The 25758-nt window shown below is 37.0% G+C and overlaps 4 protein-coding genes across 8 annotated transcripts; 2 read left to right on the top strand and 2 right to left on the bottom strand.

Moving 5' to 3' along the window:
* Positions 1 to 2918: 2918 nt before the first annotated feature.
* LOC121602680 (neuropeptide-like 1) lies at positions 2919 to 8798 on the bottom strand. 4 transcript variants are annotated; one of them, XM_041931444.1, is made up of 6 exons: positions 8536 to 8798; positions 7740 to 7915; positions 6127 to 6838; positions 5762 to 5968; positions 5206 to 5380; positions 2919 to 3268 (listed from the first exon to the last, which is right to left on the bottom strand). In XM_041931444.1, exons 2-6 carry the CDS (start codon positions 7818 to 7820, stop codon positions 2923 to 2925), a joined length of 1521 nt encoding a protein of 506 aa, XP_041787378.1. In that variant the 5' UTR covers positions 7821 to 7915; positions 8536 to 8798; the 3' UTR covers positions 2919 to 2922. The 4 variants fall into 4 exon arrangements, with proteins under 4 accessions (XP_041787378.1, XP_041787381.1, XP_041787379.1 ...); XM_041931447.1 differs by lacking the exon at positions 5206 to 5380 and adding an exon at positions 3844 to 3859 and having other exon boundaries at positions 8536 to 8796; XM_041931445.1 differs by having other exon boundaries at positions 8693 to 8794.
* Positions 8799 to 11388: 2590 nt separating this feature from the next.
* On the top strand, positions 11389 to 12917 carry LOC121602679. Of its 2 annotated transcripts, XM_041931442.1 has the most exons (5): positions 11389 to 11533; positions 11766 to 11875; positions 12010 to 12113; positions 12254 to 12389; positions 12543 to 12917. In XM_041931442.1, exons 3-5 carry the CDS (start codon positions 12066 to 12068, stop codon positions 12854 to 12856), a joined length of 498 nt encoding a protein of 165 aa, XP_041787376.1. In that variant the 5' UTR covers positions 11389 to 11533; positions 11766 to 11875; positions 12010 to 12065; the 3' UTR covers positions 12857 to 12917. The 2 variants fall into 2 exon arrangements, with proteins under 2 accessions (XP_041787376.1, XP_041787377.1); XM_041931443.1 differs by lacking the exon at positions 11766 to 11875.
* Positions 12918 to 14671: 1754 nt separating this feature from the next.
* LOC121602678 (putative polypeptide N-acetylgalactosaminyltransferase 10) lies at positions 14672 to 20167 on the top strand. Its single transcript, XM_041931441.1, has 5 exons — positions 14672 to 15195; positions 15261 to 15680; positions 16683 to 17888; positions 18368 to 19610; positions 19790 to 20167. The coding sequence occupies exons 1-5, from the start codon at positions 15161 to 15163 to the stop codon at positions 19970 to 19972; spliced, it is 3087 nt and encodes a 1028-aa protein (XP_041787375.1). The 5' UTR covers positions 14672 to 15160; the 3' UTR covers positions 19973 to 20167.
* On the bottom strand, positions 19961 to 22923 carry LOC121602677 (2-hydroxyacyl-CoA lyase 1-like). Its single transcript, XM_041931440.1, has 5 exons — positions 22869 to 22923; positions 22484 to 22534; positions 22001 to 22123; positions 20627 to 21939; positions 19961 to 20542 (listed from the first exon to the last, which is right to left on the bottom strand). Exons 2-5 carry the CDS (start codon positions 22529 to 22531, stop codon positions 20323 to 20325), a joined length of 1704 nt encoding a protein of 567 aa, XP_041787374.1. The 5' UTR covers positions 22532 to 22534; positions 22869 to 22923; the 3' UTR covers positions 19961 to 20322.
* Positions 22924 to 25758: the final 2835 nt, after the last annotated feature.

Below are 25758 nucleotides of genomic sequence, written 5' to 3'. Positions count from 1 at the left end.
GCAGCTCTGGTAACAATAACCCATCTATGTTCGATTGGATAGGAGTAACGGCGCCAACCAAAGCACCTACAATATTGCTGGGAAAATCGAATGAGCCTGCAATGCCACCGCTACTTGCCAAAAGATTACAGTGCTGAAGATGATGATACCTTACCTTCAAATCGCAAACCAGTATGGGGAACACACGGATTAAACGAATTCGAGGTAACTGATGGAATTTTTCCACTTGTTTCAACTGCCTCCCCGACAACATTGCCGAACGTTACAACCATATCCGTGCCATACACGCATAAAGTTATTGCAGCACCTGTTTGATAAATTATACAGACCTGCTTTCAAACATTACTGAAAAGTGTATACATTCGTAAATAGATGTGCACACGTAATTGTCTCTGCTTTCATGCACTTTTATTCCTTGATTTTATGTTTTCTTACATAGGTTTTGATCATGTTCCTTATCTGGAATTTACTTAGCACATATAATTAGGAAGAAAGAGTTTAAATAATATTCGATTTTGATTTGACTTTATGTATATAATGTGTATATATGTATAAGAATATTTGTGGTGATAATATATTGTTCATGTCTTCAGATAACTGTTCAGCCCTTGTTAATCATTTGTTAGCCTTCAAAGCGCGTTATGTTCTTCACTTGTTTCTAACACAATCAACACCTTCTTTTGAATATCTTGTTGACAAACCAATGTTAAACATTGCTGGGTTAGCTTAGAGAAAGGTCCGTTGTTTACTTTTATTTGTATCGAATACTTTAAACTCACTGCTTATGCTGATATATGAAATTGTTTACCTTCAACCCATTTGTGTTAATTGAGAGCTTTACGAATAAGCAGCATACAGAGGTTTTTGGGGCTTGACATACAAGTATAAACAATGTTTGAAACACTAACATGTTTGCATGGATTTGTGCATGCTTTTCTTAGTGTTTTATTTTAAATATTATTGTCTGGTTTGCACTGCATACAATTTTAATACTAGTTGTTTGGAAATTTTCTTAGCTCACCTTCACCTTTTTTGTTATTATTTGTATTAATATATTGTAGTTTATTTATTGTCTTTCATTGGTAAAGTACACATCAGTTTACTCATATTACACACCAACCAACATTGATTTACTTTCAGCCTTCAGTATTGTCTTAAATCCTTATTAATGTGTTGGCTTTATATTTTCCGATCTACAAACGTTGATATTTTTGTTGAAAAGAAGAAAGTTGAAAAGATCATTATAGAAATAATGATCTTGATACAAATTAATTTTTCAATACTTTGGCGACTGCTGCTATAGATTGATAAATAATATAAATATAATACAAATATAAAAGTATATGTTTCAGCTAACTTTAAGACATACATTCCCATGCACAATATTTTCTCCTGCTCTATAAATCCTTATGTTTTCCAGTAGTCTGTAACATCCTTTGATGGTGTGTTAAACTTATATAGTCAGTAGATTTTCTGGCTAAGCTATCTAAATTTCTTGTTTCAGTTATTATTTCGATCATTTTAAATAAAGCTTGGTAAAGCTTTCGAACACATACTTACAGTGATTATTGTCACTTTGATTTCATTTTGGAGCACTTTTCTTCGCTATTGGTTTTTCTATATATTTAGTTTCACAACATTAGATGCAGCACTCGTATTTACTTCCATAATATGTTGTAAAGATGTAAATTTTCAAACGTGAAACTATTAAACAACATTGTATGCAAAGCGTTAATGGCAAAACATGTAATTTTTAAAATTATTATTTTAATAATACAATTTTTAAACAATTCCAAACTTATTGAGAAATTTGTAACAAAGAATTACCACAAATGAATAATTATCATTTCAATACGAGCAGAACATCAACTAATTGTCTTCTGTTTCATTTGTTTAGGCATAAGATTCTTCTAGCTCATAGACCTGAGCGAATTGTTCAGCAGCTACTGTTAGCAGTTGTCAGAACTTCTAAATAACAAAATTACCAATCCTTTTACTTTGTAAACACAATTACCGTTTCCCGTTGTGGTATTTTAAAGGATTTTGCTATTTAGTTTTCTTCGACACACGCTACAAACTTACATTCCATTGAGTAGATGTTCACCAAATACAACATTGAAACCTTGTACGGTATTGGTATGTTGTTTGATTCACAAGTAATTGAACTTTTTATTCCTTTTCTTTGACCAAGGAAGACAGACTCCGCTCAAAGGTCTATCATTTCATTAGAATTCCATTCAATTGCACACGAATCTTACATCGCGAAAAGATAACATTTTTATATGATAGCTTTTCAGTTATATTGTTCTCAGCTTGTTTCTCAGATGTTGCTGCAAAAGTCTTGTAATACGCTATAGGTCTATGCACTATTGCCATCTTGTTGAAAGAGCCAGTATGGTTTGTTTGTCTTATCTATTATTCAAGTTCTTATAGTAAACATTTTAAGTACCACAAAATGTAGATTATACAATAAAATGTTCCATTCCAATTTCTTTTACAGTTTAATAATGTTTAAAGTCCTTCACTACCATTTGTATTACATTATTAACCATTGTATTGGATTGATATGAGCAAAGGGATATGAAAGAGTAGGATATTTTGTTGCCTCAGTAAATTTGGATCCAAATTCTTGTTACACCTTATGTGACATTCAGTTTAATGCCGTCGAAACTAAAGTTTGATTACACTAGTCTCTAACTCAACCATTTACATAAAGGCAAGATTTTCCATTACATTGGATAATTTCAAAACTGAAAATTACAGAGAGCTAGACTTTAATGCAAATTGTATCTTTTTTTCAAATTTTAAACAGTTGAATTATGTTGTCTTAAAAAGAAAAGGTAGACTACCGAAGCTATCGAATACTTTTGGCAACACGAAATTGTGTGCGTGTTTTTTAGTGTTGAAATTAGTTATAAACTCTTATTGATAGTAACCTAAATTTCTTCCATACGTTGCTTGAATATACTTATTGTCAAGATAATACTGCTTTTTCAGATAATATAGCAATTTACGGAGACGATTGGCACAGCGATATTCATCATCCGTGTAGAACGGATTTACGCGTTCACTGAACTCGTCGTGCACGTACGGGTGGCTGGCGAAGGCCTCGCCAGTGTAACGCGGCAACTCTAGGCGGCGCGGCACCCCACGTGGACTGTAGCCCTGGAGCTCCCCAACTATTGGTACCTCTGAATCCATGTATGCATTGTCTACATACGCCGCTGGTTGGTTGTCGTAGTGGCTCGGGTCGGGAGTAATATTCGCCCTATTTCAGTTTTACAAAATAAAAATAAATAAACACAAACGAAGCACCATATTGGTTTGTTAGTATAGTTTCCAGTTACTCGTGTTAAACAAATTTAGGGATACAAATACTATCAACTGTATAGTGGGAACATTACAACATTTTGAAACTAGTGTCTATTTCATATCACAGGGATGTACACAAAGGATTTAGTTTTAACCATACTTCTAAAAATAAATATACCGCATGCAATTGAACAAATTCTGCATAATACAATATATCCTGATATAGCAGCTACATACTTATTTTCGAAGCTATAATTTTTGCGATGTTTTTTTATATTACATTTTAACATAATTACACTATTACTGGGTTACACAGCACCATAGCTTAAAAATGTATTTGTTGGAAAATTTCAACTAATAACTACAAGCGTCATGCATATATCTAAAATTTGAAACAAATAATCATGAATTAAATATACACTTATAAACACCGAACGTATTTTTATTAATCATATACTATTTTCTGTCATCCATGTTAAGGAATAACGTAATAAACTATGAAATCGTAATTTAAGTGAAAGCGCTGATCACCTGCTCCGAGGTCGTGCTGAGGTTTCGTTGATTTGTGATTTTAGATACATCAAATCACAAAAAAAAGAGGAATAAAAACCATTTAAACATTAATCAATTGTATATCATGATCAAAAATGTTGAAAATTTTTGAGAAAAAGTTAGAATTCGTCTTCAAAGTCATATACTTCTGAATACATTTGCTTGCAATTGACTGTAAAACAAAACCTAGCAATAAACAATTACTGGGATTAAAGGATTCCTCTTTTGAAGGTTGGAATATTTTAAAAGTAGTGTTAACACAAGCATGTGGTGGCATCATAAACGCAGGTGATATTGAACAATAGCATTTTGCTATGAATCACTAAAAAGAAAAATCCCAAACCAGCTTGATGAAAAAGAATGCTGAAATACCCTACCAACCAAAAAATCTTTTTAATTGTCACTATCATTTAGCCTTTCCATACCTGAAAACGCTAGGAGTTAAGGTAGTTTTAAACTATGTTTCCAAACGTGTCATCGATAACATTATTTTTAGGCAATGGGGCTAATGTAACGAATGTTTAGTTTATTGGTTTTCGTGACCGTGTGTGTGTATCGTTACTAAAACTGAGAAAGGGTAAATTTACACCTTATTAAGACGAATGTACATTATTATTCATTTGAGGTTTCAAACATAAACATAATCAAAATGTTGTATCTAGCATAGGTTGCATAGATATTTGGACAATTCAGTCTGGCAAAGTTACAATCGATGCAGCAGTTTATTAATCAAAAGGGTGTTTGAGAGGGTTTCTTTAGAAAGGCAAGTAGATTTTCAGTAAAGAACCTTAAACTCGCCATGATTTTTAACCAACAACTGATGCCACAAAAAATTGACAGCAATCTCAGATAATTAAGAGCAACTATGGAACCCAAATACATCGTGTTTCATTAAGATTAAAGAGAGTAATAATTAGTAGTGACGGCAGTATTGAGGCATTGAAAAATATAAACATTCAGCAATATACAGGAAATGGCCAAGTATGGTTTGCATTCACGAGGCTTTTGAAAGATTACTACCTAATCCAATTTCACATTCAACAATGAAGGAGCGTCTGACGGACTGACTATACATCAGATAATAGATAGAACTATACGCTTAACTTGCGAAGATGACCAAAAGGTGTCTAAGGAAACACTCATAACAAGGGTTTCAATTTGACTCCTCTAGATATAGGGCACATTGGAAGCATGTAGCATTCTTTCCAGCAAGGATTTTCAGGACAAGGAGGGTAATTTTACGCATACAGAATCAAACATCATCATGACCATCATCCAGTTCATTCCTTTGATTAAACATCTACGAACAATGAATCGTTTCAACTTCCTACTATGTGAGACCTCGCCCTGCCGGCCCGACTGAAGCGATTTCCACGCGACGGCCGGAACGATGGAGTCCAGCCCGAGCGCACAATCGAGGCAATGTGACGCTTTACGAACGGCTTGCTTCGCAATGGCAGATCCGTGTCCGTTCTATCATCTTCATAATTGGTGGTGTCTTCGCTTCTTCTGAGGCCTGTATTGACCAGAAAATTGATTAAACCACCAGTTTTAATCCGACGCGTTATAAACATTTCCCAAGCATACATAACGTCCTTCACTAACCAATCTTTGTTTTAGTGCACTATTGGATAGTAACAATTCAATAAAAATGTATACTTGTTTTTTATAGATTCCTCCAAATAAATATACTGAGAAGTATAGAATACTAGTATACTAGTATACTAGTATACTCGTTCATATACAGTCCGGAAGCTTTTCACTTTATGTGCCATCACTAGCACATTGCCGTTGTTAATGTCCCTACATAATGTCAGACCCTAGTCCATTTTCGAGTTGTTTTTACACTTTTCGGCTAAAAAATGACAAAATAAAAACAACACTAGTAAACACTTACCAAGAAAACGTTTTTCTTCGAGATGATTGTCGGTATTATGTAAAGGATATGTTTGCACCATTGCGTCCATAAGCTCCTCGTAGTCAAGTGGAGCCGTTTGGAAAACAGGTTCCAAAACTTCAGGACTGCTCTCCTCCATTTCATCGTAGTACAAAGACCTTTTTTTACGTCCCTGCGCATTCTTCAATGATTGAATGTTTCGTTTCTCTGTGAATGGATAAAGAATTTATTTTACATCATGACCCCGTTACCAATCATTGTCATGATTATTATTATCAAATCGTAGCAAATTCGATTACGATTGCGCTATTAAAAAAAGGCCCCATTGCCAAATATTATAGTAGCTATTTTACACCAGTACTCACCATTGTCACTTGTTGAGCCACTACTTTCCGATAGTTTATTATGCTGCTTCGGTAAACTCCAATCGCGTACCAAGGTCTGAATATTCCGCTTATATATACTTCCATAACCGGTGAGCACATTTTCCCGTGCAAGTGACTGTATGTTTCGTTTCGGAGCTATAGAAGGAAGCATTCCTGTGCGTAGTAATGATTGAATGTTTCGTTTACCAGGCAGTTCATACTTTCTGGCCAGGGAAGCAATGTTGCGTTTGCCATTTAGCATATAACCTGATTGCAACGCAGAAGCTACATTTCGCTTATCCTCATTCCATTCACCATCAGGTGTAGTATCCTCAGACTCTGTGTCACGTGATGGTAGCTGTCCATTCTTGGCGAGTGTTGCCAAGCTACGTTTGAGGTATTCCGGTTGGTTTCGCAATAATCCCGCACGAGCAAGCGCGCCCACGTTTCGCTTTCCGAATACGGCACCATCACGCAAAAGTGCACGATAAGATCGTTTGTCTTCGTATGGCCCACGGGTGGCTTCGGAACTGTCCTCGAGATTTTGATAACTTTCGCGATCAGAAGGATCATGCTCCAAAATATGTCTCAACTGGTTACGAAGTGCTACAGCGTGCATTTCATACCCTTCTTCGGGATAAGTCAAATCTCTTAGCAGTGATTCAAGTTCACAAGGCTTTAAACGTCTTCCTTCATAATTTTGAGAGGTTACCTATAGTGAAACATATTTAAATTATGTAAAAATATGTCTATTTTTTATATATTTTAGTTTTATTTCTTTTTATATTATTTTATTTGTTTTGTAGTCTCAAGTGCTACGAAAACAGATCCGTTTTTTTATTTTTTGTTAGCTTTTTGATTATTAATTTTTATTTCTTTTTTGTCTCACAATGTTAGCATTTTTTAAACGAAAGACGAAAAAATATCAATATCAATACCAATACGCAATAAAATAAATCATCGGACTATTTCCAACAAATTGAAAACCAACAAAAATCCAAAATTCTGTAAGAGTCTAAACATCCTCGGAATTCAACCAAAAATCCCACATGTAAAACCATGTATTGATAAACATTTGATAGACAAATAGATTCATTCATTCGTTTAATTGTTTAAAGATTGTCTGAGTTTGAATTTAGCAATAAATAAAAACAAGGAATTTATAATGAATTCAGTAACCTCGATAGTGTTGATGAATAATAAATGTTCGAACAAAAAAACATTACCTTCCATGTTTCTTAACATTATAAATAACCTTTTTTATCGAAAACCTCAAAACCCCAATCTCAATAGTTCTTGTTGTTGTTGTTGTTCTTCTTCTTCTTCTTCTTCTCTTCTTCTTCTATGACAATGATTATCTCAACAGTACTTTTTTATAATTATCATAAATGTGGCGTTAATTAGAACATGTGGTAAACTCCCTGTCATGATTATGATAATTTAATGCAGTCATGTAAATCTCATGATCCAAATACTACTCTATAGTTGATTCAAGTCCTCAAACAAAATACAGTGTTTTTTATAGGAATATTTTCTACCTCGGTAAAACATAGACTCGTGAAGCGACTTGTCTCGCTAGCATGTATAGTAATTTTCATAGTGTATGCACTTACATTATGAAGAACGAAGAAAAACAGCAGCGACGCTCGAACAAAAAACAGCTTTGGCGGCAAAATCATTTCGCACCGCACCATTATATTTCTTGATCGTTTTCCGCAGTAGATATGCACCAAACTTTTTTCTACACTTCAAATAATACAAATATATCACAACCGACTGAAACACTAAACTGTAAGGTAAAAATGTAAAAAAAAATCACATCTATTTCACTGGATCTGGATTGTATTGCATTTTTTGTTACACATTTGCTGAATCGATTTGGTTTGTTCGAAGAAAATTGTTAAGATAGCACCGCTATATATTCCGCACGTCATATTAGTTTTATATATACACGATTCACGAGTTAAAATCGCTTTTAAAGAAATGCAAATTCATTCACTTGCAAAGTGTCACACCAAAGAGCGTATCCGCGTAAAGGTCATCTAAACTTACCACAGAAACCGTAGCCCAACATTTTATCGCTAATACAAGCACATCATTGATTTACCACTTCGAGCACGGAAATACAATCGGGATGATAAAAATCTGCTGGTATATGTGTCTGACGTAGACTACGTATCTAGTAGCAACATGACACCTCCCAATGATAAGGTTTTGTAGATAATTGAAACGAGTGCATCATACACATACATATTCTTTAATCGAAATACTTTTAACGTCTGGATAATGACCATCTCCGAGCACTGTTGCTACTTGATAAAAAAAGATTTTCCTTCTTTGCCTTTATATTTCACCGGCATGACAATTACAATAGCGCGTTCTCAAAAGCTAATCCATGAGCCCCTGTACCTTTCGTATTTTCACAAAATCTCGGCGCACTTTTTCATATTTCCGTATTCTCACTTTTTCCACGTAAATTATATATCACTATTATTTTATACAACAGATACAGAGCATTTCAAATATAATAAAAGGACATGCACTTGCACGTTAAACGAAACACTACCGCTAAGCAGCTGGAATCCACTGTGCAAACCACTCAGCGTCGTGACTGGAATAACCTGACCAGCAGCACAAACCTCCTTATATCCTGATGTCCTTTACAGCCAGATTCAGCAATCCTTTTATATGAATGAACGGGAACCCGAGCGTAAGCGCATGCGCATTTGTATATCTGGAGCAAATTTGCTGAGAGCGACCTTTCTTGACAGCATGACAATCTCCTACCCAACATTATCGCTTGCCTTCTCATTTGCTAACATACGTCAAACTCAAGGATGCTCCAGCTTCGATTCACGAACATTGAGCAACACATCGATACCGACGCTTTCGTAAACTGAATGATTCAGAAGAAGCAACAGCATTTTTCGCAATGGCTTTTTTTTTCTTTTTTTTTAGAACTCTTTAGACCACCCACACCATTAACGCATTGCAAAAGAGAATTACCCGGACACTTGTAGAGAGTATCCAGATTCTTATTACTTTTTGCCTGTTTGGTACTTATATAAGAAATATCAACCTCATACAATTTTATAACAATACACCAATAGATAGATAATTATTAATTTGTATTATGAGTTCAATATAATTTCAAAAACTATTATTATTAAGAAACCTATTGCAAACACATGCCGCGAAGCATTTGCCATTTGTTAAGCAATATAATTAAAAGTGTCCAACACGAATTTTATTCGTAATGAAAGGAAACGATTTACTTTTATCTATCTGTGATAATTGTATTCCCATGCCGACGACACAAACAATAAATAAATGAATGCGCAACTGTTCATTTGCATCATTCGTGAACTACGTTCATCCTAAGGCTGGCTATACACAACGGAATACAGGTGCATTTATATTTACATTAATTCAAATATGTTTTATGTATTTTAATTCAATTTTGATGATTATATATCTGACATCAATAAGTTAGCAAAACGGCCTTTTTGGAACGTTTCTCCTGAATAAAAAATAATCGACAAAACATAAGAGGAAGCTGTTTTAAATAAACTGCGCTCTTGTTTAACTGTTGTTTATCTAATTTAAAAAAAAAGTTGAGAAAGGTAGGTAAAGACGGACACTGTAAATGATAAGATGGGCACTTCTCATGCACTAAAAGGGTAATTTTCGAATAATTCAACAATTCAGCATCGAAACTGAAAGTAAAACAACGCATTTGAGAACATTTTTGGCATAATATATACAAAATTGGTTAAATTCACGAACAAAATAAATGGTCAATCGTGCGCATCCTTGTGGATCTAATATGACTACTGCCGATCTTAAGCTCTGTAACTTGTATTGTTTATATTTTCAGAAGTTATATTACATGAATGAGTTGTCGTGATTATTAAGCAAACAACTGGTGAAAGAACGAGAACGAAAGCAATACATTTTTTTTATTTTTGACACCGGTAAAAATAGCAGTCATGCGTTATGCTATTACTCGCTCCACGCTGGACACTTCACGAAACCCAATATCTTTCCACGACTTGGACATCTTTAATCAACGGTCTACGAATTTCACCTCTCGCGCCGTAATACCAATGCCCCCGTCTACTTCTGTTAATCATTAGCTCTTGGTCTATTACATACCAAGGAAACAACTCAGACCTAGGTAATGTTCCATTATTCCATGCAAAATTATTCTCGACCAACACCAGCCCCGGAGGACCAGACGCTATGAACTAGTCTTTTAATATTAACCCAAAAATGACTACCAAATTAATATTCCAAATCGCAGCAATTTTATCTGGTAGAAACCAGAAATCCACACCAGTTATTATTCTTAAAGCATGCAACACCATTATTCCTTCTTCTTCTTTGGCTGTTGTCGGTCAAGGCTTGCCTGTACAACTACCAGTGGGCTTATTGATTTCCTCCATAGCAGGATAGTCAGTCCTACGTATGGCGGCACGATCCATTCGGGGCTTGATCCCATGACGGGCATGTTGTTAAGTTGTACGAGTTGACGACTGTACCACGAGACACCATCATACCACCGACAGAAATTCCTTAGGCTTTGGCTAGGTATTACCGCAGCGTAACTTTTAGCGGAACTTTTAGCGAAAGCCTGTATAGGCCGGCATGTCCGCGTAGGACGTTATGCCAAATAGAAGAAGCTTATGCTTGTGAGGTAAGAAGGAAGAAAGGTAAGGTAAATCTATGTACACCAGTATTTACCTCACGAATGAGAAACTATTGGGTAGAAGGTTGATATCTTCTGTCGTCTGTCGCGTGTAATCGGTAATTACTATATTCATCAAAATATATCAATTTAACATTAACTTAGCGATGATAAGTGTGAGATTAAATGTCTCATATTCGGTTATAACATTCCAAACATTTACGCTGTGCAGCTCAGTTACTTAAAATCCAAATACTATCCAAATTAGGCCTCGTGATAATTAAATCGATGCAATCACATACACGTCGACGTAACGGCTTACTCAAGAGTCTAGACAAAGGGTTTGTTCAACTTTTGAGCTTATATGAAAACCAGTGCCACTTCCCGGTCATTTTAGTGCATTGTCCCTAAAAGGGGCTCATTTTTCAGGCACGGTCATAAAACATTGCTTAAAAATGCTATCAAATAGAAAAGAGCGCACATAGTGGACACATGTACGAACACAGCAGGCTCCTGTACAGTGGTCATGACATGAACTGATTTTATCCAACAAAAAATACTTTTTCGTACATTTTGGTCGCAAGAATGGGAGACGTTTTGACGCCGAATATTTTTAAAGTTGTGCCTGTTCGCAATTATGAGTACGCCGAATGTTTTAAAGTCGCTTGGTTCAGCATTTCACTGATAGCAACAGAGTAAAACATTGTTAATTCATTATAGGTGAAGTATATTATTAAATTATTTTAAAATACTAGCTATCATTTGTGTTGAACTCGGAAAATAATATTCAAATCATGACGAAAGCTATTAATTACTTCAAATATATAATTAAAGTTTTCTGTCAACTTTAAAGGTGTACTGGACTAATTTATAAATTACTGTTTGGCTCATATTATTGCCATGAACTGCTTTATTTGTATTCATTCATATCTTTAAAACTACCTTTTCGTAGGTTTAGAAACTACCATCTAACCTACATTGTGATGTCAGGCGAATAAAACAACAGGCTAGTAGTTTTCGCATACATAAGATTACATCTCTTTCCAGGCTTACGTAAAACATGTGAGTTTTAATTGCTGCCTTCATGCTTCGATCATTTTAAGTAGAAACCGTATCGAACGGAATAATTCAATTACTCGCGGTGTCAATATCACGATGGTACCTCATAACTCTTTGATTATTTTCTCTATATAAAGTGAGACAACACCTTCCAAACAGTTACACCAAACATTCCGAAAGAGTTTTTGCAACTATGAAGGCAACGATTGCACTATTAATGCTTGGAGCGTTGATCCTGCTGGTAAGTTGGACTTTCCAATCTAGTTACATGTTAGTTTGATTAATGGTTGATCCTGAAAATCTTACTGGTCGGACTGCCTTTCATTCATTTTTTTTTTGTTTTTATTTTATTGTTCCTTGCCTCACATCCATCCACAACAGGCGGCAGCGGAGAATAATGTCCAGCACAAGGAAAAGCGAGCAGCCAATAACCAGGCAAGTGCAATCGTGGAGAAAATTGCGGAGAAGGGCATGGTTTTTGCTGGTTCTGTCGTTGAAAAACTGAAAAATAGTGAAGGTCTGTTAATCACTTTTTTTATTGATATTTCACTTACATTTTCATGCTACTGAATGTAAAACAGGCACCTCGTAAACAATTAATCAGTACATTGTATCATTTATTGTATTTCCATTTAACAAAATATTTTTCTAACTATCTATTGTGTTGCAGTGGCTCGAAAATTGCTAGGAAAAGTTCTAGGCGCAATGGGAACCCAAAGGGGAAAGCGCTCAATTCAAACCGATGCCAGGGTCACAAACTACAATTCGGCCCATTACCAAAAGCTGGTATTACATCAAACTCATGCTACCGACCCCAGCACAAATAGAGTTTCAACCTGCCCAATCGCACAAAATGAGCTGAACTGGATTGAAACCATATTTATTGCTGTACAACTTGCACTGGGGGAGGTTAACAAAGTTATAAACGGACAAAAGGTAGGGTTTACAGTACCCAAACCAACGGCATACAAGGTTCACGACTAAATAAAATTTGTGGTTAAATATTAGGTGAAATTTTGCGAACGAATAAAACATTATGCTTTAATACAACTCATGAGCAATATCTTTGAATTTATTTACGAATCTCACAAGGAAGTTAAGCAATGCATAAATTTTACATAGCCGCTGCAGCAAAGTGTAAATCGATTGACAACTTTGATAGAATGACTCTGGTTGCACGATATATGTAAGAGAAATTGGTGTCTTTAGAGATAAAAAGATGATGTCTTCAAATGAAGATATGAAAATGTTCATAGCCTAAGAAAAGCCTGGCTTTTTTCTTTGGCGTAACGTCCTACAGTGGGCATGCTGGCCTGTATAGGATTTCGAGATTTATTCAGTACCACGCTGCTGCATAGTCAGTCCTTGTTACGGGGGAAAGGTCCTTTCTAGACTTGAACCCTCAACGGGCATTTTGTTGTGTGAGTCGTTCATTTAAATTGTACTTTACCAGAACAATGGTACAGAATTTTAAGACATGAACAACAAAAGTTAAACCGTGTAAAGGGTGTCCTGGTACTATCGGTATTCCAAGATTATACAAGTGGCTTAATAGAAGATTTTGCAATTCTAATAGAGCTGTCCGATTTTGCAATATTGATTTCCTTCTTTTATGCGTGGATTCTAAAAGCATTATCGTAACAATTTAAAAAGTTATACAAATCTTCTAATAATTTATATTTTCTACATTCTATAGTCATTTTTTATGCAATACGGCCGTTTCTTTGTGAATAGAAAAAATATGTTCTATTATTAATAATATCAAATAACTTTTGTACTTTCATTGTGTATAACATTCTTGTTTAATCTTAATGTTAAATTCATCTGGAAGTTAAAATTTTAGAATCTGTTTTTTTATTAGAGAGAACGATCCGACAATAAATATTTCCTTTTCAAAAATACTTAAACGTTGTCGGTCTAGGCCTGCCTGTGCCACTAATGGGCTCGGCTCTCAGTAACTTTATTTATTTATTATTATTATTAATATTTTTATTATTATATTATTTATATTATTATACTATATTCTACAGAATTCATTATAATATTTTTCAGATACACTGGTCGTTTGATGACTTTCATCGATGACTTTCATACAGAGAATGTATTAATACACAACAAATATATGAGTGGGATTTTTTTTTAAAGATGATCATATGTGTCATAAGAATCTAAAATAGCTCTTGCGATTATTATTGGGTTTCAATGATTTGATTCGATACGTTGGTCTTTCGTATACTGTAGGAATAATAACAAGCTTTAAATGAAACGTAATCGAAACCATTTTATATTGTTAGATCAGACACGATACATTCATGCATCTCTAGGGATTTTGATTATCAGGAACAATCATGCAGAACATAATTATGCTCATTGGGAATTACATGATACGAGATTCAATATATCCATACCACGTTTCTTACGAAAACTGTAATGATGAAATGCACCCAACTAGCGTCTACCCATGCGACAGTCGCTACTAATGACGCAAGCATTTTACAGTGATACTTATTTATTAACAATATACTTCTTCTTCTTTTTAGCCACACACGAAAAATTGTCTTTGCGAATTTGTTCCTATCAAGTTATATTTCAGAGCCGTTGATTATTTCAGTGTGTTTGTATTTTGTATATCTAATCTATTAGATAAATATAATTTTTACTAGACATTAAAAACTTTTCTAATAACAATGATCAGAATCATCAGTTTATATTCCCTCACATTCAATTTTTTCAGTTTAAAGGAGTTTCTCTTATTCAGGTTATAATTAATCGATTAAATATTTTATATACATTTTTATACATCCTATAACCACAATTAAAATGAACTTGTAACGACACATGCAACACAAAATTTATACATAAAGCAATAACTCATATTTTCCATTCATATTTTTGGCAGATGCTCCATTTGAATTTTTATTATCCACTGGGTATCACGTACACATTTGCAATCATGCAAAAAAGTGAGTATAGTAAATACATAACTAACGCGGTTCTTAATTTAAAAATAAAGCACAACAATAACCACATGTACAAAAAGCCAACGTGTTCTTTCAGCTTACTTCGTCGGTTCTGGATGTTAAATGTGAAGGGCTACGTAAACACTATCACTAACTCGTGCCCGATATCCAACATCAGCTTGTCGCGAGTAGATGTGGTAACAAGCACTTTAAAACAGCTGTCCGAATATCTGGTATGCGTAGCTATCACACAAAAACATTATCAGTGTGCTATCGTCGACGTAACAGAACGACATAACTGTTCCTAGCATGTATCGTGTCGAGTCGAATGGTTTGCGCGAGTTGCGGCCGAAGTCATTTGTGGTTTAGTGTTCACCGCATAAACAATACACGATCTACACAAAGTATTCAATTTGCCATTTTTCCAGTTTCAGGATGGATGACAAACTCCTCAAAGCTCGTAAAGCACGAATAAGATCTATCATTCGTTCAGCATTCACATTTCTCTACCCGCTCAGATATTTGCTGTTGATCGCTGCCACTGTGTTATTAGTTTTATTGCTTCGTCATAGAAAGCAGCAAACTTTGTTTGGGCATTTTGAGGAGAATTTTGCTGATGTGACACACAAAAGTCGCGAGTTTAAGAAAATTGATTACCACAACTACGAGCAAATTCAGAATGATTTGAATCGTGTTGGCCCTGGTGAGCAAGGCAAGCCGGCTTCCCTCAGCCCAGAAGAAAGCACTAGCGAACTTCGGAAAGAGCTATACTACAAGAATGGCTTTAACGCTCTACTCAGCGATAAGATCAGCATTAATCGCTCGATAGCCGATTTAAGACATCCGAGGTAGGTGGTATCTTTGATTTCAACATTTCACGCTTATCAATGCAACAAGTTCAGCACTCAAGACCCATACCGACAAAAATTGTTTACGTGGACAATCAATCATTAGTACTTTAAACGTGTTTTGCTGCAAAAATACATTTTTCGAAGGTTTTTTTGTAACATAAAACACCATTCTATTTACTTAGATAGAGCTAACGATCGCACGAATGCGAACAATTGATTTCTTTCAAGTGCAGTACCACTTTCAATCGTGTTTATTCAAGCCCATGCAGTATTAGAAGACATCCCAGTTTTCCGAACAAACAACCTGTGTAATGTGAAAAAAAATTAAGAAGTGAGTGCGGTATTATTATAAATTTAGAAGTAATATTCAGTTTAATATTTTAATTGTGCTCTAATAGAAGCTTTTGTTAATGGGAACAATCTAGTTGCAAACAAAACGTATCAAGAAATCACTTGAACTGTTAGATTGAATTCAATTGAATTAAAAAAACTTAATTCTTTTATTATTATTATATATATATATATATATATATATATATATATATATATATATATATATATATATATATATATATATATTATTATCATACTTTTATATTATTATTATTATTATTGTAAACGATTCGCAGCGTATAAAGAGACAGCCTACAATTATTTTAAATGTTTATAAAACGTGTCACCTAGTTTATCAGATTGATCGTTTATTGATTGAGTGTCTAAGTTTAACCTATTCAAACATGCATAACTGCTGTAATATTGTATTATTTACAAAACCACAACAAAACACCTCCTAACGACGACCGTGGACTACATACATATATATATATATATATATATATATATATATATATATATATATATATATATATATATATATATATATATATATATATATATATATATATATATATATATACATAAATAAGTACATACGTAAGTGTTGATTACAGATGGTTTCATTGTAGGTAACACATTTTATTATCGAATATTTTATTTTAGCTGTAAATTGAAATCTTACCGCAGTCACCTTCCAATCGCCAGTGTTGTAGTGCCTTTCTATGAAGAACACTGGAGTACCTTACTTAGAACTATACACAGCGTGCTTAACAGATCGCCGCCCTATCTACTGAAGGAAATTATTATCGTAGACGATGGTAGCACGAAGGAGTTCCTGCACAACAAACTCGAAGATTACATTAAGCAAAACCTCCCGAAGGTGAAGCTTGTTCGGCAGCCCGAACGTACCGGTTTGATCAAGGCACGGCTTGCCGGGGCGAAGATTGCTTCTAGTGATGTGCTTATCTTTCTCGACTCTCACACCGAAGCTGGATACAATTGGTTGCCCCCGCTGTTAGAACCAATAGCTGAAAACCCCAAAACATGCGTCTGCCCGTTAATCGACGTCATCGATGACCAAACGTTCGACGTGCATCCTCAGGATGAAGGAGGCCGGGGACTATTTGACTGGACGTTTCATTATAAGCGCATTGTGATCAAGAACAAAGACAGAATCTCACCGACGGAACCATTCCCGAGCCCCGTCATGGCCGGTGGGCTGTTCGCTATTGGAGCTGATTTCTTCTGGGAACTTGGTGGTTACGATGAGGAACTTGACATATGGGGTGCGGAGCAGTACGAGATTAGTTTTAAAATATGGCAGTGTGGTGGCCGTATGCTTGATGCGCCCTGTTCTCGTTTCGGTCATATCTACAGAACGTATAGCCCATTTCCAAACTCTAGAAAATACGATTTTATCACAAGAAATCACAAACGGGTCGCTGAAATATGGATGGATGAATACAAGCAATACATTTACGATCGTGATCCAGAACGCTATGCTAAAACAGATGCCGGAGACATGACTAAGATGAAAACGATTCGGGAAAAGCTTATGTGCAAACCCTTCAAATGGTTTCTGGAGGAAGTGGCCCCAGAAATCATTGAGCTGTATCCTCCTGTTGAACCGGAACCATATGCTTCTGGGTCCATCCAAAGCGTGGCGGACTCTAGCCTGTGCATCGACACGATGCAAAGAGGTCGTGGTGAGCCTATTGGATTGTATCCTTGTTCCAACAGCTTAATTGAACCTACCAATCATAATCAGTATTTTGTACATAGCTGGCATCGTGATATCCAGCATAAATATGGTGAAGGCTGCTTCGATGTACCACAAAGTAAACCAGGTTCGCCGGTAACCATTTTTACGTGCCACATGCATCAGGGAAACCAATTTTTCCAATACGATCATGTAAGTTAGTTGGTTGGAAATATTTTACTTATACCTTGTAATCCATTAAATATGTCATTGCAGAAAACTCAGCAAATCAAGCGGAACGGTGTGTGCATCGATAGTAATCCTTACGCTAAAGAAGTGTATGTGAATCCTTGTGACACGAAAAGTATCACACAGCGATGGAGGTTTGGCTCGATTAATTTGAAACTGTTAAAGCAATGGAAGACTTACGGGGCGAATTTTATGTGATAAATGTAAAACAGTATTACCAATAAAATTTGTAAATTATTCTGTATGTCTCGTTTGAAATATGTAGGCTTCAATAATTTCCTGCCGATGATTGAGCACACAAAGCGATAACATTTCACAGCTTTTTATTCCAAAATTATTATAATACATCGTTCCACAACTACAATCATTTCATTAATGACTCATTTCTTTCATGTTACAGGTGTCATCGCATTAACTACTCAAAACAATTGCCACAGACAAGTATTATAGTACCATTTTTCGACGAACATTGGTCCACACTACAGCGTACCGTGTACAGTGTCTTACGCCAGACACCACCAGTTTTGCTTAAAGAAATCATTCTTGTTGACGATGGTAGTACGAAACCTTTTCTCAAACAGCCTCTGGACGATTACATTGCAAAACACCTTCATTCCTTGGTTCGCGTCATTCATCTACCGCAGCGCAACGGACTTATCACAGCGCGACTATCGGGAGCAAAAGTTGCCAAAGGAGAAGTGTTGCTGTTCCTGGATTCACATGTCGAAGTCGGTATTAACTGGCTACCACCGTTACTTGAACCTATCACTGAAAGCTATCGAACCTGCGTATGTCCCTTCATAGATGTTATTAAAGACGATACATTTGAGTTCGTAGCACAGGACGAAGGAGCCCGCGGTGCGTTCGACTGGAACATGTTGTACAAACGATTGCCGTTACGGCCGGAAGATAAGAAAGATCCAACCCAACCATTCCCCAGCCCTGTAATGGCCGGGGGGCTCTTTGCAATCAGTGCACGATTTTTCTGGGAGTTAGGAGGGTATGATGACATGCTCGAAATATGGGGTGCCGAACAGTATGAGCTAAGCTTTAAAATATGGATGTGCGGTGGTCGCATGGTGGATGCCCCTTGCTCCAGAGTCGGGCATATTTATCGCAGCTATTCGCCGTTTCCTAGCACGAAAACGTACGATTTTGTGGCTAAAAATCATAAACGAGTCGCCGAAGTATGGATGGACGAATATAAACAATATGTGTATGCCAAAAATCCTATCCGGTACGCCATAGACGCAGGAGATCTCTCAAAGATGAAACAATTGCGCAGAGAGCTGCATTGTAAGCCTTTTCGGTGGTTCATGAAGGAAGTCGTTCCTGATTTGGTTGATCACTACCCTCCAGTAGAGCCGGACGATTTCGCCTCCGGTGCTATACAAAATGTAGCTTTTATGAACCTTTGCGTGGAAGAAAGTAATAGTTTAAACAGTGTCAATTTAGCATTATGTGTCAAAAATAAGACAATGCCAGAGCGAGCCGAACAGCACTTTCGATTCACTTGGCGCCGTGACATCAAAGCCATGCGATCGTCGAACTGTGTTGATGCTTCTAATCATTCAGTTGGCGCCGAATTGCAGTTATTTCAATGCCATAATCTCCAAGGCAATCAATTATTTCAGTATGACGTGGTAAGAGCATTGCACACACTACTTTCACTTGAACAAAAATAATTTGCTTCCCTGATACTTATATCTAACTAAAAATCAATTTTCATTGTGATAATCATATTCGCATTAACATTGTTATAAACCATTCCCACTGCGCAACGCTACACTATTCTGATATTTTTACGTTTCTCACAAAACAGGACACACGACAAATCTATGTTGGAAAAGACAAAAGCTTTTGTTTTGATGCCGATGGGATGAATGGCAAGCTTATTCTTAATCGCTGCAACCGTAAACAAGAATCTCAACGATGGCGTATGGGTCAAATGAACGTAGAACGTCTTAGAAACTGGGCAAAGTATGGTGCCAAATTTCAAATTTAATATCCTTTATTTCCTTTTGATTTTTTATACATTCTATTATACTGACTCCTTTTAATCCCAATTAAAACTGTTCTGTTCAACTAACCCAACTAAAGTGATAAAAAAATCTGCCGCACCTAGCAAAACGAATATGTTCGGCTAATTTAGGCCACATAAAATAGTAGATTAAATATATCGAGATTGGTTCAGTCGCAATAAAAAAAATCAACCACCTAGCAACCCTCTCCCACTCGCTTTCTAACCACTTTCATCATTCACAATTTTAGTACTTTTCCCATCAGTACCCACCAGTTAATAATAGTTCCCAACACCAACGATTAACATATGCCATATAGTCACTCTTTCCCTGATTAAAGCTTCGATTCTGTAAGCCACTTAAAATCTTGCGGTTTGCGGTCCGCTTGCGGACTGATTGCAATATTGAGAATATGTGGACGGTCTGTTGCCGTTAGTGCATCCTTGACGGCAGCCCGCAGCTCTGCAATGGTGCGCACGAAATTGCCTTTCATACCAAACATACTCATCATATTTTCGTAACGTGTTTCATGCGTCAATGCTGATGCTGGAGTTCTAAATTTGGAAAACAATTGGTTTAATATCTCTTTACTTCCTACATCTAACATAAGATTTATACTGTTTACTGTAGATACTCACACTTGCGTCAGATCTCCTCCAGAACGCATATCATCATATGTTTGCTTATCAAATCCCGCGTATATTCCTCCGTTGTTCACTATTACTATCACTATTGGAAGCTGATATCGTACCATCGTTTCAATTTCCATTCCTGAAAATCCGAAAGCAGAATCTCCTTCCACACAAATCACTTTCTTGCCTGGGCAATGATCCCTGCAGTAAAGAGCTGCAGCAATTGCAAAACCAGGTCCTACTCCCATTGTTCCAAAGGTACCAGCGTCCAGACGATGCCGGGCGAACTTGTTATGCAAAAGGGTTCGGCCAATATCCATCGTGTTGGCACCCTCGCTAACGATGATGGCATCCTTGGGAATGTACTGCTGCAAATGATGAAATACTGCGTAATAATTCAGAGGAGTTTCCACATTTAGTGCCATTGCATCGACTATTTTCCGGTTAGTCTCACACTTTGCCTTCAGATCCTTCCACCATGCATTTTCGTAACCAAAACGGAAATGATTTTTGGCAAGTGCGTCAATTAATTGCTCAGTAAAAGGTGTGATGTGTGATTGAATCGCTACTTTGCTCGGTACGCTGTTATGCATTTCTTCTGCATTTACATCTACTTGAATAATTTTTACATCCGAACTATAACGCGGTGGTCTACCGAAATGCAATATCCAGTTCAGACGCGCGCCTAGTAATAGCACGACGTCGGCTTTTTGCAATGCTAAGGTACGAGCAGGTGCAATGCACTGTGGATCAAGATCTGGCACGACTCCTTTTCCCATGGGTGTAGGAAGGAAGGGAAGATTAGTTTGGTGTATTAATTGACGAACTTGCAGCTCTGAACGCGCATATGCTGCTCCTTTCCCTACGATCACTAAAGGACGCTTTGCGGTACATAGAAGATGTGCCGCTTCTGCAACAAGCTTTGGGTCTGGAAATGGTACTGGTGGAGGCGAGTGGGTGTACTGCACCGGTAACACTTCATCCATTATCTTTGCCGTTAACAGATTGCCGGGAAAATCTAGGTAAGCGGCGCCGGGTCTTCCATAACAGGCTAATCGTACGGCCTTTTCGACGTGCATCGGTATTAAGGCCACACTTGGTGGTCTTGCCGCATATTTACAGTATGGTCGACTCAATTCCACTTGAGGACACTCTTGGAATCCACCTATACCTTCGTGGTCTTGCGAGGTCGATCCCCCGATTACCAATAGAGGCCAACAGTTTACCTGCGCGTTCGCCATGCCACCAGTTACATGCAACAAACCAGGTCCGGATACAACAAGGCACACTCCCGGTTTGCCGGTCAAATAACCAATAGCCTGCAAAGTAAATGTAACTGTTATTGAATCCATTTTTTTATTATTTGGGTCCATCACATACTTGTGCCGCATAACATGCTGCCTGTTCGTTCCGCATTCCGATATATTTCAACCCTTCGGCCTGCATCGCCATTGACAGCTCCACAACTGGAATTCCGACAATCCCGAACACATATTCAATGCCCTAAATTGCCAAACAATTGTAAATCAATTAGAACATTTAATGCAAATTACTGCAAGTAAACTAAATTATAGTTTACAATAGTGCAGTTAACAATAAACGGTCAGAAAAATTCGTTCTTACGAAAAAAAAACAAATACAAAAAAGAACAATTAATAACGGGGCCTTTGACAATTTTGTTTTCTACACACTAACTCAGCCTATTTTACGTTATCAGAAAGATTAGCATGCATACCGCAAGGGAGCCGTTACTGCCCGATAACAGGAGTACGTTTCGTATGGTATGGGAAGGAATACGTGTGATGAATACGATAGACTTTCAATCTTAAATCATTCGTTCATGCTCTGGATATCGTGACTTACCTGTTCCCGTAACGACTTAGCCAACACTGCGTTTCCGTCTAATTCCATTTCCTTGCAAAATTCAAAGCAAACTTTAAAAAACTTCAAATATATTTTACACAATTATATGTAGAATTCTTCAATCCTTCAATTCTTAAATGGCCTGCGTTCAAAGAGCTTTACCATACAACTGAAATGTTAAACCGGGCAGTAATGAAGTAAAATAAGACCCCTTATCTGTTTTCATGAGATTGGCCTAGCCTCATACGGGCGGCGATATGACAAGGCGAATATTCAGGCAACTACGGCTTTATTCGAAGCAGTACACAAATTATCACAAACACTGCACCTCACACAAACGAACAGCAATTCGCTGTAGCGCAGTTTTTTTTTTTTTGTAGATTACCTAAAGGCGTAAATCACTAAAGACAAATTTCTTGTTTTGATTCCATCCCAACCAGCAACTGTCAAATCGTTGCTGACTTCATAAAGAGCTAGATGATGGCACAGTGGCAGACAGTGTGGCCAGATCTTTTATTTGCGGTTTTCGGTGGGAGCACTTAGGGCTTGGTACTTGTTCCGACGCAGCGTATCGCAACGCATTGCGTGACGCAAGCTGGTATCTGTTCGCTGCGTTCTGCATGGATGTGTCAACGCATTTTACAAAGAAAAACATTAACAAACAGCAATAATGCCTATTATTTATAGGCTTTACAACTGATTATAATGTTTAATAACAACTGTAAAATCCTTTCCAGTTGTACCAAAAATAGTGCAAAGCATGTTCACGTTTTTTGCATATTGTGTACTGACCCGCACACACCTGTTTTGCAGAAATTACGCAATTATTTTCTCTACATTTATTTTGTTTTGTTTATAAAATTATTTAGTAGTCCAATTACAAGCAAAATTGCGCTCGAAACAATTTAACGTGAAAAAATATCGATTTTCACCCGATATGGTTAAATTATTTTGACAGACACATCACGTCGTGCGTCGGAATAGAATTTTTTCTACTTTGACGCTGCGTCGGGCGTCGTTAACGCACGCGTCTGTGAAATACCATACATTTTGGCAAAATCGCAACGCATTGCGTCGGAACAAGTACCGCTCTCTTAGGGCGATGGCAACACTTTTTTGCAAGCGATTTTATCGGACGGCCTGTCAAATTTTTATATGGGATTTGACAAATAACGTCGGACATCGAAATCGCACGTCCGACGTTATCTGTCAAATCCCATATAAATCTCGTCCGATAAAATCGCATCTGATCAGTGTTGCCACCACCCTTAACCGTAGAGTTGGCAACCAGATTTACACACGTAAGTTGGCAACCGGCATACGCGGGTATTCCCGTATTTCCCATTCCGCATACCCGGGTATTCCTCCCGGTATTATTATTTTCATAGGTAAACAATGCTTTCTATATTTTAATGCTGTAAGTTATATAGTTATATAGTAAGTTATAAGTTTTTTTCAGTTTTTGATAAAAATAACGGTCAAATTGAAATTTGGAATCGCTTGAATTTGACTCGAAAATAAGCACAATACGAAAAGAGGAAGAAGAGAAACGTCATTCTCCATACAAAATGTATGGAATACCCGGGTATGCTGATTGCCAACTTACGTGGTAAAGTTAAACAAAATTCAAAATAAAATACTTACAGGCTGTTTAAAATTACAACTTATGCACCAAAAAATCATAAATTAAAAGTTGGGAGGCTACGGAAAATTTCAGGTCAATAAAAGCAATGAATCAAAAGTCATTGCAGTTCGAAGCTGAAAAAATACCCGGGTATCCGGTTGCCAACTTAGGCGGCGCTCTAGCAGCAATCGAACACGACATCCGACACGAACAAACCCATATAATCATATGGAGGTGCACTGTCAGACACAAACAAAACAAACAAGACAAACATGTCAAATCCCATACATTTTTCATGTTCGATGTCGTGTTCGATTGGTGCTAGAGCGCCGGGTAAGTTCGAAAAGAAGCACTTGCTATGTCGGCGGAATCGCGGACTGAATCGACCTTGCGCGTCGAGTTGATGACCGAGGCGGAATCGGACACCGTGGGAGAAGTTGGGTGGAACTAGTGCAAACGTGCACTTTACTTCGATGAGGGTAATGCTGATCGGTCAACTGACTGAACAGCTGATAACCAAAAGTGGTTATCAAATTGGGCAGAGCCTTCGGCGGAATCTGCAAATTGGTGAGATGCACCAGAACACGAGTGATCTACGTGTCTATGGAAGGTGAACTGACTTCGCCATCAGTTCGAGCTTTATTTATAAGAAATATGGTGTGAAAGTTGTGACACATTTGGCAACCAGATGTTTGTCAAATGTGAGCTTTCGTTTGGTTTTCCGGATTTGGGTTTTTTACAGGGGTTTCTTAATTTATACCTAGCGTGCCTGTGTTTTATCAACTATCCGTGCATTGTGTATGCAGCGAACGATTTCCTGTTTATGCCTGGGTTTTTACGGAAGTTTATCTGTGCTTATCTGTGGCGCGTTTTCCTTATTTATATTCTGGGGTAAAACACGAGAACGTTTACGCTTCTGGTGTTTAACGTTTCTTTACCTGTCTGCTGGCTATGCGCTTGCGCTTCTGGTGGTTAACGTCTTTTTACCTGGCGTTTGGCAATGCTAAGTTAGATTTGACCTACTGTTAGCAGTACATCTGCTACAAAGGTATTATTTTAATTTTGCTTGACATAAATTTTGTTTATATTAATTATAGTAAGAAAATATTAATTTAAAAAGAAATAAACACAGAAAAAAGATCATAAAAATCAGGATTTGAACACACGCTTTCTCGGTTCGGAACCAAAAGCGATGTCACTGCTCTATTTGGCAGTTACCGCAAGGACAAAAGAGGTAAAATATACAGCGAAATGAACTATTTGACAAGCGACATATTTCACAGGTAAAGCTAAAGGGTTGGGGGAGATATAACATCCGCTTTCGATAATCACTTAAAACGAGTACCCTTTCAGCATTAAACGGCTTTGAAGGCATACAGAAGGCATTTAAGGCCTTAGTCGTCTTAAAAGGCGAATAAAGATTTCAACCGAAACTTTCACGGCTGTAACGGTGGCTAAGAGCTAAGATGGTGGCAAGCTATCTATATCTTGGCGCAAGAGAACATAACACATAAATCGTGCTATCGAATCTCACGCTCATATATATGGGAACACTACAACAGTGCAGTGCTGAAGACGCTTGTAAGGTTTTCTTGTGACAGTTGCACAATGCACTGCTGATCGCCTTCAATTTGCCAGCGATTACAAGGCG

Source organism: Anopheles merus, unplaced genomic scaffold (genome assembly GCF_017562075.2).
Source record: "Anopheles merus strain MAF unplaced genomic scaffold, AmerM5.1 LNR4000569, whole genome shotgun sequence".
Lineage (NCBI taxonomy): Eukaryota > Metazoa > Arthropoda > Insecta > Diptera > Culicidae > Anopheles > Anopheles merus.
The sequence above is the reverse complement of the archived record's forward strand: the minus strand, read 5'-3'. Positions and strand labels throughout refer to the sequence as shown.